The 13,488-nt window shown below is 33.9% G+C and overlaps 1 protein-coding gene across 3 annotated transcripts in view; it reads right to left on the bottom strand.

Moving 5' to 3' along the window:
- ASCC3 (activating signal cointegrator 1 complex subunit 3) overlaps positions 1–13,488 on the bottom strand; it is a 280,038-nt gene that overhangs the window by 33,142 nt on the left and 233,408 nt on the right. For all 3 annotated transcript variants that reach the window (XM_068677837.1, XM_068677840.1, XM_068677839.1), the window contains exons 35-36: positions 7,536–7,647; positions 7,123–7,257 (exon numbers count right to left, since the gene is read on the bottom strand). In XM_068677837.1, coding sequence (XP_068533938.1) covers positions 7,123–7,257; positions 7,536–7,647 — 247 coding nt within the window. The remainder of the gene's footprint in view (positions 1–7,122; positions 7,258–7,535; positions 7,648–13,488) is intronic.

Raw genomic sequence — 13,488 nt, 5'->3', positions numbered from 1 at the left:
GAGACCAGTGAAGAAAAATGAACTACATGCTGCAACCTAAATTTGTCTATCTTGCTTAAGTTATAAATTAGGAAGGACAGAGCAGGCTGAACTCGTACTGACTGGCTACAGGCACACTGAGCTTGTCAGACTGCCTTTTGGAGTAGCTGGGACATGAGAACTCTGTCATTTACCAAAGCAGCATTGCCTATTTTAAAGATGTTCAGCTTTACCTCAATGAAGAGCTTTAGAACTTTAGTTTTGTTGCAAAAAACACAAAGACATTTCTTCTACAAACATACTGCATATTTGAAAATGGAGCCATATGACATGACTGCTCAAAAAATGTCAGTTTTCAGCTAACTTATATGAATATTTTGCAACATATTGGCTGCATGTACACAACTATGAATAGGTTGAAATCTCACACAATGATGATGGCTACAATTCTAACCATAAGTAATGGACTCCTATACTCAGTAGAAGACTCCCGTGATTAAAAAAGATAAATAAAATAAAGATGCACAGTTGAATTGCCTGCAGTTTTAAGCAGTTAGCTAAACCAAGCTTGCTATCACCTGAACTTGCACAGTAGCATATATACACCAATGACAAGTATTGATTTGCAACAGATGGCAACCAATGGCAACACTTATGAGCACAAGACCTGCAGAGGACTACTACCATTACCTAGCAGATAAGCGCAACAATTTCCAGGAACATCAACATAGTAAATAGGAGTGTTTCACTGCTATATTTGCAACTACAGCTCCTGATAAAGAAATTTATTTCTCTATTTTTCTGACAAAAATAGTTACTAAAGCAAATGTTTGAAACAGGGATCTAGACTGAGCCTACTGGTTTCCACTACTGTAGCTATATATACTCTTTCACAAGTTTTTCCCTTGGATTCTGTACGTTTTGCTCAGGCAGATTATGACAGGACAAGGGGGAATGGTTTTACATGAAAAGAGAGGAGATTTAGATTATAGGTTAGGAGGAAATTCTTCACTGAGAGGATGGTAAGGTTGCCCAGAGAGGCTGTGGATGTCCCATCCCTGGAGGTGTTCAAGACCAGTTTGGATGGGGCCTTTGCCAACCTGATCTAGTGGGTGGCATCCCTGCATATGGCAGGGGGGTTGGAACTAGATGATTTTTAAGGTCCCTTCCAAGCTGAGCCATTCTATGATAAGAAATTAAAAATACTATATTACTTCTAAAGTAACAGTTTTTGTCTTGTGGCCTACTTGGTGGGAAATGTATGTCAGAAACCTTTAAGTTCAACTTTAAAATAGGTTTTAATCTGACTGAGTATTGATTCAGTTTTTTGAACTGGCAAGTAATGTCAGAAATTGAGTAAGAAGATCAGAGGAGAAAGAAAGGAGATTTGTTAATCAGAAAGTCATGTGTACTGGGGATAGGGAAGGAGGTTTTATATTTTCTGTTTTTTTATATTTTCTGGTGTTGAACATAATTCTTTCTTATTGATGCCATAAAAATGAAAGACTTATGCCATGTACAGTTAGCTGTCGGCGGTGGGCATTTTCATCCTGATTTACCAACTGATTGTGCTTTTCTGTGAAGGCAGGCAGCATATGATGCTTTCAAACTGAAAATCAAACAATCATTTGAAAAGACAATTATAAAAAGTTGTGGTATCATTCTAGTAAAAAAATGACCATATTCAAGTACTACAATGACTATATTCAAAACTGCTCCATCTACTGGGACAATAAAAAAAAATCAAGACAAATTTAATATGCCTAAGTATTACTTTTACTCTTTCTGCTAAGTATGAAATGTTTTGAATACAGTGGATATAGATAATGAAATTTAGATGGCATTAAAAATCACTACAGCATTTTGTTTTACTGTTACGAAAGCAAACACAATTTTCAAATTTAAACTATTTTATTTAACACACCGTGATACCTTCTAGATGTTCCTTGTGGGAACAGGAGCACAAGTGTTTTTAAATATTAAAATACAGAGCATATAAGTAAGTTGTATAAAAATTACATGTATGATCCAGTAAATGGCTATGTTTGGGATGAAATTTATGAAACTGAACAGTCCTAAATAGGGTTTTATTGTGAAGAAGAGATTTAATGGCTAGAAATAACTGTTTTCTCTGATTATCAGGGTTCACTAAAAGCACGTGCAATGGGTGAAGCTCAGTCCTAGTTGTACCAGTGGTTATAAGAACATAACCACTGTAGCCACAGTGGTTATGTTCTTATTGTTGAGAATGTACAATATATGTGAAATCACATACGTAAATTCTTTAAAAGTCAGAATGTAACAAAATTGCCTTTCATTCAATATAAAGTTTGTAATTAAATCTTTCTATTCTTGACAATGAAATGCTGTATTTAAAAAGAATAACACAATGAATATAGCTTTACTGTTCTTTTATGCCTTGAAGAAAATCATAATGGCACCTTTATTTTCTTCTAAATTAAACACATATGTAAACTAGACAATGACCGAATTACGAAGACTGATCTGATTGTTTTTCCAAAAAAACCTTATGGAACAGAAAAACAGTTTTATATAGTATCTTAAAAAAAAAACAAAAACAAAAACAAAAAAAACTCAAAAGCACTGTCTCTGCTGTCGCTTGCAGAGTAAATATTACACAAAGCAGTTTGTGTTAATTTGCTCTTGGACGGTATTTCTGTAACTGTCATGGCATCTAACTAGGAACCTGTTGTAAAACATGGTTTATCACTGAGTCAAAAACCTTTGTGGCCCCTTCATGGGACACTGAACCAAGAGCTTAAAGACAGAATCCTGTTGAAGAAGTAAAATTGTTTTAGACTGCAAGTGTAAACATTCACAAATATGCACATTTTCCTGATTAGAAAACAATGTTCCAATGTTGATGAACAGAAGATAAAGTTATAGGTTAGGTGAGTTAGAATCTCACAGTACAAATACTTAACAGATAACAAAAGACAGATAAGGTGTTAATAACTTTACTCTTTTGTTATTTATGTATCTGGGACAGAAAGTGCCTATTTCATGAACTTCTTTCTTCCACCTTCCAAATCTGCTATTTCAGCAATCCCAAATTTTATGCTGAGTTTCACAATAGTAACACAAGCCACTGTAACAAAACCATCAAATAAAAATATAGGAAAGAGGTATGTGGATACCTGACTATGAAGCTTATGTTTATAACATGGAAAAGACTTATGCTACACTAAAACACAAATACCATGCTTTTCCATCCCTAAGCAACCAGAAGATCATCAGCCAGTTACATGAAAGATGTAACAGTAGGCACAAGCCAGTTCTTTTTTGCAGGTAGAATGCAAAAATAGAAAAAAGGAGCAACATGCAGACAAAATAAGCTCTGAAGGATGCTATCCTCTTCTCTGCATGGTATGAACAATATGGTATTTGCTCAGTACATAGGAGTACTAGTCAGATAATCAGATAAGTGTAGTAGAAAATCACCAAATTTATGAATCTAGTGGATCTAGCCAACATAGATCTGATCATAGTCTGATCTATTACCAAGACAGACCTCATTTTCTCAAGATAGAGCAAAACCACATTTGATTTTAAAAAGACTTGTAATGACTGCTGCTTTAGTACAGAAAATGACAAAAATTACTCCAAAGTATCTCTCATTGTTTTTCATCTAGACCTTTGTTTTAATCTCTAAATTTTCAGAATAAGAGGAGATAGTCTTTAGGTACCCTAGGGAAATCCAGACTAAATTCATAATTCATGAATACTTTCTCTTCAACAATACTTAATTCAGGAAGCACGATAACTCAGCAATGATTAAGCTTATTTAGATCACTACTGCCTGAAGCACAGCTATGAAAGTTTTAAAGAAAACTCTATGGAAAAGCATCAAGGATTTTCTCTGAAAAATTACAGGCCTACCAACACAAGTCAGTTACAAAAGTAACCGTATCTGAACTTTGACTGCTAGCTCTAAGCCCAAAACAGGTTGAACACCTCACACCCAGATTTATTGAGAGAAGGGAAAGCATGTGGCAACTGTAACCCACCTGTTTGTATCAATTATTACTACATTGTTCTAAAATGTCTGTGGGGCTGTTACCATGTGCCATGTTCCTACTCATGCTGTGGACAGATCAACCCCCAAACCATACTGAAAAAAAATAATCATTCGATCTTGCCAAGCACTGGCAGATGACCAAATGAAAAGATAAAACAAAGACAGAGAAAAGAATGGATACTGGAGAAGACTATCAATTGTGTTGACTACTAAATGGAATAAATCCTGCTATCAAGTGACTTTTTTGAGACGCTCATCAGCACTGCAAAGAGGACAACTTGAAACTACTTTTCCATATGAGTTGCAAAGATTCAGTCATATTTCAGTTAAATGATCCAGAATTCTGAACACTCTCATTAGCATTGCAGAGTATCAACCTGAAACTCAAAATACCTTAATCACAGTCAGATTTAAAGCTGATAATATGATCACAAATTTCTGAATTCTTGAATGCTATCTTACTTTTTCCTTGATTTTGTTTTAAATGACCTTTTGCTCCTTTTCAATATGCACATTGACAATTCAGCAAAAACTTGTAAATATCACATTCCAAACCTATAACATTAGGATTTTCTTTGTTACGGTTGTATACTTCTGCCTTCCTTATATACATCAGACCAACTGGCAAATGCCTAAAAGTTTACAAGATATGAACAATGCCAACAACAAAAAAAAAATAGACCCATATGTCATATCTATAAAAACCTGCTGCGTTTGAAAAAAGTTTCTGGAGAGCTGTTTTTAAATAACATACACAGTCCAAGATTCAAAATTTAAAACTGAGTGATCATCAAAATAACCACAGTTATCATCATGTTTTGCAATGATAAGAGGCCTTTTCCACTAAAACTACAGCTTTCAGTTCCAGCATCATTAAGAGATTCTTCAAATTACTTTTTAAATATCCTGTTCCCTTAGGATTTTCACTTATACCTAATTAGACTACTTACCCCATGCCATGTAATTCCCTATTGCCAAAACTGCTAAATGCTTCAATGAGAAGGAGGAGGGCACCAGTGGAGCAAGGCAGATGTAATGTCATTGGTTAACAATAGAGGTGTGAAGCAACTGCCGTAATTATAAAACTCATTAATTCACAGTGTTTAGAGGAAAAAAAAATACTTGGCAATAACTCTGCTGAAATGGCAATTCTTTTCAACACTACATTAGATTGAAAAAACTTTCAATTTACACCTTTAACAAGAAAGAATTGTAATTCCAGTAGTAATTATGAAAATTAACATCTGCATGAAAGGAAAAATGTCAGCTATAATGGCATCCAGCATTCATACATGCTTTTCATCTTTCAGATTGACGCGTTTGGCACATTTTGACCCACAACTGATTTTACTTTTAGTCTCATTCCTCTTAAGACTGTAAATGGACAACTCATAAGATATGTCCAGCAAAAGAACGTAGAAAAAATTAATGAATGTTAAATTTTGCAGTCACTGCACAGTACCTGAGGTTTTGTCTACAATAAAAGTATTTGACATTTTCCTTTGTGATTCACGGATATAAGCTGTTTAGATGGATGAGGAGCACTGGCGTAAGATGGACAGTACTAGGATTTGCTTATATCATTAATTTTCCCCATGGTATTCATTTTCTTAGGTAATGTCATGAAACATCACTCCATATCTGCTAATCCTATTCCCAAGCTTCCCTCTACAAATTTGCTTTATTTTTTTTTCTGAAGTTTCTAAGTGGAGAAAAATTTTAAAAGAGACAGTAGCTGGAGTATAGCTCTCTCACCTTGAGTACTGAATTACATTATTTAACTTGTGTTCATTGTAGGCATTTCTTTTTTTAAGGTCAGTTATATTACATACCAAATATATAGGCCTCCTGATTGATTACCTTTCTGAATTCAGCTGAATACACTGCATTTTATTTGTTAGAATTTACAATATTTGCTGACAACAGAACAACAAATACTGCAGGGTCAGTGACAGTAAGTCCTCTATTTAGGTTGTCTACCACTTTCCATTATAAAAGATTACTGTGGCCTTTATTTCTGAGCTGTAACACTCTAAATGTTTGCAGCAGATGATTTAAATTTGTCAGGAAGAAAGTCTTTGTACTAGAGAAGTGGATTTCCTTGTGTCATAAAATGCTGATCAGGTTTTGTAGAAATGCAAACTACTGAATAACTATTTTTATTTTTCTGCTTGAATTTCTTGTCAGAGAAGTTTTGGCAAGGATGTCAAAACAATAAATATACAAGTAACATACATAAATGGAACTCCTGTGGTCAACACTTGGAAATTTGGATATTAAAGAATTTGGGCCACTTGTATAATGTATATAATACAGCAGAGACTTTAATCGTAAGTGGGCAGAAATAAGTATTCCTGGATAGTATTTTGACACTTCTTCCTTTGAAATACATGTATACAAACATAGAAGTGAAATTGTACTATTTTGAAGGAGAAAATTTTGTAGATATAAAAGTGTAAATACTTAAAAATATGTTAAACCTGATTTGTTAATGATGACATAATACTATCATGCTGCATTTTTTACCATATCTCTGGATTTGTACCCTAAAAAGTTTTACCTTGCACCCATTGCACTTCCCTACTAGACAGTTACTAGATGAACTGTATAAACTGGCTTTGTTGCAGGTTAAGACCTCAGGGATTGTGAGGTGCCTGGGAGAAGGAAAGGAAGGCATTTTAGGAAACGGATCTTGCTTATTATGTCCCCCAACTTGTTAAAGCTGCTGTATCTTCCAGATTGTCCCAGTGCAAAGGGATGGCCCTGGTACAGATCTGTGAAGTTGACACGCAGTTATTCCAGGATTTCAGTATTCTACATTACTTTAAAAAAAATGAAAATAAATAATAAGATTTGTATAAACCCATAAGATTACAAAGGGATTTAAGAAAAACAGGCACACAGAATAATTTTGACATACTGATTCAATGAAGCACTTGAAACATCAAAAATGATTCAGTTGTATTTCTCAAAACAATGACAAAGAAAAAAGAAATTACAGAAGAACGGCTTTTTAAAAATATTTTGGGATTTTTTTTCATATACATATGTCTTTAAGAGTCATGAGTTACATATGTTTAAATTAAGAAAATATCATCACTTACTGTCAGAATTAAGAGCAATTCTTCAATATTACTTTCAGGTTTCAACTGGTCTTTGAACATCCCAATAGTTGGATGCTTCAAATAGTAATAGGAAGCAATGCGGCCGTATGTCTGAGGTTCGATGCTGCGATTATCCTGTTAGAAGGGGAATCAAATATACATGTTTGTTACATGGTTGAATATGCATGGCTCCTACAAAACTAAAATATTTTAAGACTACATTATAAAAGAAAGGAGCAAAAATAGTTTAACAACATAACTTAGCTGCCAACCTGATTAAACTCAGTTTTCAACGTCTTACAAACAGCTCCAAAGACAAACTCAAGCACCTCAAATCAAGCATGTATCCTATTGCTCTCAACTTTTAGGAGCATGTATCTTACTGAACCTTGTAACGCACAAATTGGTCTTACCTCCCCAATTTCAATACAGTAGGAACATTCCAAATCAAAGAGGGATTTCTCAACAAGGCTCGAGAGGTACTTATTCATAGTGTCATGGCTCACATCTTCCAAGTTATAGTAACTAGAAGAATTGAAAACAGATGTATTACATGAACGCTTTTGGTACACTGAAAATTTTAAACAATAACATCTTGTAGGAAAACTTACAAGGCTGCTATAATATACACACACAGACTTGGAACAACAAATATCCACATTAAACAATTAAACACAGAACTATTCCCTTATATAATCTAACATAGTTCATATAGTTTAAATAGTTTGTGTGAATAATCAAAACAATACTAACTAGCATGTGTATATGGAAATACTGTAATTTACCTGGCTATTAATACAAAGGGTGATAGAGACAGAACTGGACTGGCTGCATTTTGTTAGCTGGAATGTTCCTGATTGCTTAGGTATGCTGTCCTGATTTCATAAGTATGAAAATGAATAAAAAATACTAACATAAATAACAGTACTTAAACTTCAAGGGAAAGGAAGAAAAACCACAAAGGACAGCAAATGTTCTTATATCCTGCAACTGTGATAATTAAAAAAAGTAGGCATATATGACATCTCTTGAAAAAGTAACCTTACACAAATCCAAATCTTAGTATCTGTTCTTACAATTCTGTCTCATTTTATTCTCAAAATTAAAATTACTAGAAAGTATGGAATGGGGCATTTACCAATGTGTTTATTTCACATTGTCTTTTTTAGGTGAAAGTGTTTGGGAAAGCTATATGTAGTAACATTGGTTCTTAGTATTAAGGAAAAATGTTTACAAACTATACCAAAAAACTGTGTTATGCTAGCATACAAAAAATACACAATGACTGAAGATTGCACTCCTTGACTGTAGAACTTAACCTATAAGATTCTTACACAAACTAACATAATTTCAGGGATACCATTAATCTGAGAAACTACAGATAAAAATGTTTTAAGATCTTCAGTACTATATTCAACAAAGGCACAAATTCAGAAAGTAACATTTAAGTTCAATGAAAAGTAAAGAAAAACTGAGCATGGTAGAAAGTTTCAAAATTCTGAATTTATGCAGTACAGCTAAATCATGAAATTTCAATGGAGAATTGAAACAAACAAACAAACAAAAACAACCACCCTGATTTATTGAATTATAAAAAAGCACAGTAAAGAAGGTTGTCCCTGCTCACTTAACTCTGTAAATACACAAATAGACTACTGAGACTGCTGCAATGATGAAAGATGCTCCTTTGTTCATACTGGCTGCTTTACAAAATGTCCTACTGTTTCAACTGTGTACTCCGCATCCCCACTGGAAACAATACCACATGCTGCAAGGAAAAAAGATTATGTTCTGTCAGTGGTACTTTGTGCAGGTGTACAATGGGCTGCATAACGGTGTGCTGAGATTCATTTCATTTGATTTTACATAGCTACAGCAACACCTGAGTTAGTCTTTTCAACTCCGTTGACTGCCAATGGAGTGAAAGATGTATTTAGATAATACTATTCATCTCAGGTATTCTAGATTTCTGTTTTAAGATGAGGTGAAATATGATTACTGTCTAAAAAAGGGATTTTAGACAATTAGTTCAGTTGTTGGTGATATATTTGGGGCAGATGAATCACACTCTGATTTAAACTCTATTTCCTTCACTGTAATGATGCTGTTAGCAAATTTCAGAAGATGGAATTGTGTTAAGTACTGCAAGAACCCTTCCATGACTGTTCTATTAACATTATCTGAGATAAGCAATGCTATTTTCTTTATCTAACTTTTGAATGGCAGTAACATAACTGAAAAAGCTGCATGCTAAGTAGCTAAATAGCCATTTCAATTTGTTCTCTTGTAATTAATTGTAAATTATGGGGTCAGTTCTCTGAATGTTCACTTGCAATTGAGTAAAGTTGGAGTAGAACAGTGGTAGCATGAGGAAAAAAAAAAAAAGATTAAAAATCTGTTTGGATAGGAGGAAACAGACAGCTACTTTAGACAACAACGAAGTATTTATTGGGAAGTGGAGTATTCAGCTTCATAGTATTTTATATTGGCTCACATTGAGATGATCTCAAATACTTATAAATGTTGTCCAAAACAAAACAAAGTGAAGAAGTAATTATCTTGACTAACAAGTTTTATATAGGAGACAGCCACATGTTGCCAGCCTTATGCAAAGAAAACTTACTTGCAGCAAAAGTACTCCCTATTTTCAGCAACTTAATTTTCATAAGTCATGTAATTTACTGAAGTAACGTAGTAATGACAGAAAATGGTTATCTGCAGCTTTTATCTGCTTGACATTTTAGCACCAAACACATTAGATTGTTTATTTTTAGAAATCACTTTGTATCATTTTGTTTATCTTCTGAAAATAATCCAAGCAAATTAACTACATAAATTGTTTATGGATGTAAAAGGATTTTCTATTTTATACATCTAAACCACTAATGATTCATTAGTGTTTTTAGTATTTAGTATTCTAAATTGAATGTAAGACTACTGAAATGACTCTAATTAAGGCACTTTGTTGTCACAATACTCAGACTTCCACCATATAATTTCAGCACTTCTATTTGCAGTACCACAATACTGATGACGAAAGCTGATAAAACAAAGGAAGAGAGATATGGGCAATACAGTGACATTATTTTGTTGAGGTTGTAGTTTAAGAATTCAAAAATATTTTATTTTGTACTCTAATTTGGAGTATTTCACACTGAAGACTCTGAAGACTTAATCATAAAAGGCATTAAAAATGATGAATTAAAATGCCTTTTAAAATTGTATGAATTTAAAATTTGCTGGGTTTTGGTAATTTATTGTCAAAGGTGTAAATATCTTGCTGCTTAGTACAAATAAAACAATGCAAAGAAATAAATTATTTGTGTTCTTGAGTGAAGCGGTACCAGTGTGTTTTAACTACTATCTATAATAGGGTAAATATAATTTTGAGCACACTTGCAGGAGCTTCCTAGTCACTCAGCACATTTTGACCTAATAAAAAGCGGAGCCATTCATCTAGAAAGATGATGTTAAAATCATTAGCAAAAACAGAGGTATTATGACATTAGGCAGTGTTTTCATTGTGCAGGCATAAAAGCAAGTTGAATTTTGCATGTTGGTATGCTCCAAATATAGAAAACTACATTGTATGTGAGTTTTACAATGAAGCTTTATTACCTAACTATTTAATTACAGATAAAGAATAAAAACAATGCAGTTTCATGCTCACTGCATTGAATCATCTAGTCATTATTTTCCCTTTGCTATAAACAGACAGCCTACCTTTTTATCAGCACACCATTTCATTTATTTCACAGTGAAGCCCAGTTTCACAATAATTGACTTGTCAGAAGCTCTAATTTATGAGGCTGGTCTCTGTAAGCCTTCTCCTATATTGGACTCAACCTGCACACAAGCAGGGTTGAATATTTACAATGCTGTTAACAGGTGCTGAGTTGTTTAATGATTCTAATAGCCAGAAGCGTACTGAGAAAGCCAGCGGGATCACAATTACAGGCTGTTTGAACACAACAATTACTCGTCCCCTGAGAGGTGTGAAAGTCAAAGGCAGTTTTATCCTAACAGCATCTAGCACATGGGCTAGGCAGGCTAACTTCCATTAATAGTCCATTGGGAAAAAGCAATAACAAACCCCTAGGTATCATAAAAATTTACAAAGTATGTAAAATTTAAACAATCAAAAACTGAAGGAACTTTTTATTGGCTTTAAAATAATATATTTTAAATCCCAAACCTTGTAAAGCTTAGTAAGAACAACAAACCCTGAAACATAAACTTATTTCTCTAATCTAAGGAAGTGTGGAATTTCATCAGCTGAGAAAGACAGAGAGACGTGCAGGAACATAAAATGTAGATGAAGTTACACAAAACATTTAGGATTTAATGTGAATGTTAGCAATCATTTCCTGTTTAGCTTATGTAAACCTGACCTGAGATCTCTCTGGGAAATTTTTCATCAGCCTTGAAACGGTCCTGCTATAACTGTCAGTGCTGTGAAGTCATTTGTTACAGCACCATGTTTTTTATGTTCAGATTATACGGTAGTAATAGTGACACACATAATGAAAATCAGTAGCAGAGTCAGCCAAAAATATTAAAAGAAGAAACTTGCTAGCTGGAAGGCCATTTGAAAATGCATGAAAAAAAAAATCTACAGCATTCACTTGATTGCAATAATGTGCGCTTTCTGAGATTTTGCTGTCCTGAACACTGAATTTTGTTATGAACAAGTATGGCACAAGCACAGATACCCACCTTCATAAATATCTTTTACTGCAGTTATCAATTGTTTTTGCTTTCATAAGCTTGTGGCCTTTGGTGGCTGCGACCTTCAAAATGGTACCATGCAAATGATACTGAGCGTATGGCACAGCTGATGGACTTTCAAAGGCAGAGCCATGTGACAATGTACCGACTAACTTCTGTTGATAAGGCATCACTGACTCCGCAGTCTGGGACTGGCTGGCTAAAATGCACTACAGTGTGCACAAATACTACAGCCAGTAATCTCTACCTGTATTTCACCTGTACACATTATTTTCTTGCATTCATATATTTGGTCATGCCAGGTACGAGGAATATTTTGACAGATACCCTGATATCTTTAATCAGTTTTTAGTATTTCCTCGCGATTAACTCTGGTATCAGGAAGCTATTTGCTACCATGTCAGTGCTTCTAATTAAAATATTTCCAGGAAAGTTTACCTTTTAAGATGCATTTATAAGATGAAACCAGAGGTTACAGGGACATGTAAAATTGTTTACATATTGATTGAGCATTTTTTTTTAGGTTACATCCCAACAGATAATTTGCCCAGTAAAATAGTATCCAAGAGTAGGAAGACAATTACATGAATTAGCTTTCTGAATGGGGAGATGAAGGGTCTTGAGCCTTGCGTTGCACCAGAAGACCACAGCAGACTGGGCAATAGCAGGTGGCTCAAATACCCAGCAGTGTGCAGCTTCCTAGTCTGGAAGAATCAGTAGAACTTTGTTCCTATGATTAGTTTGGTAAAAGTATAGCATGAACTACATTCGTGTAGTTTTCACATCACTGTGACCCTAATTATATAAAGAACAAGTTTTTGTTATGAAGGGAAGTATATACATGTATACATGACAGAGTAAGTGTTACTGTGAAGGACAGAATCCACCCTGAAAAATATCAGTTTATCAACTCCAGATACGGATACTGGTGACTACTGCACTGTAATACAGTGTAATTCCTTCTTATCTTCTGTTCTTAGTAGCTATTGATAAACTTACTTTTGCTCCTTATCTCTTCTTAGTTAATTTAACTTTCTTCACTAATCCCCTTTCTGACATAATTTCAAACTAGCCCGAAAAGTCTTGTGATTTTGTTATTATACATATTATTCTACCTTGACTGGCTGATTCTAGCAGTCACTTCGATTTCAGAAACTATTATGGTACAGTGGTTATCATCACTTTTATTCTGCTGTATTCAGAAAATATTATGGTGCAGTGATTATCATAATTTTTATTCTGCTGTCTTATTCATACTATTAGACAAGCTCAGCTAATTATACCAAGAAAAGGAAATTTAAGGTAAAATATAAGTATATGATTAATGATAAGAGTATCAGTCGGAGAAATTGTCATTTAATTATAATTTATGCTATATCATTCTTTCACTTCATTAATAAAAGACCAAGATAAAGTGAAAAAAATTAATAATAATTCTCAGAATTAATAAAGCTTTTTTCATGTCTTCACAAGCAATTCACATGGAAAACTGATTTTACAAGTGCAGATGTATATGCGAATATTTACAAATACATAAAAAAAACACACATTTTAACTGTGATGTGATGTGTATTCTCAGAACATCTAAAAATTAACATTTCAAATGAAAGCTGATTCTGCTTAGCCTTACATATGTTG

The sequence above is a fragment of the Anas acuta genome, chromosome 3 (assembly GCF_963932015.1).
Source record: "Anas acuta chromosome 3, bAnaAcu1.1, whole genome shotgun sequence".
Lineage (NCBI taxonomy): Eukaryota > Metazoa > Chordata > Aves > Anseriformes > Anatidae > Anas > Anas acuta.
This window is presented reverse-complemented; position numbering and strand designations above follow the sequence as displayed.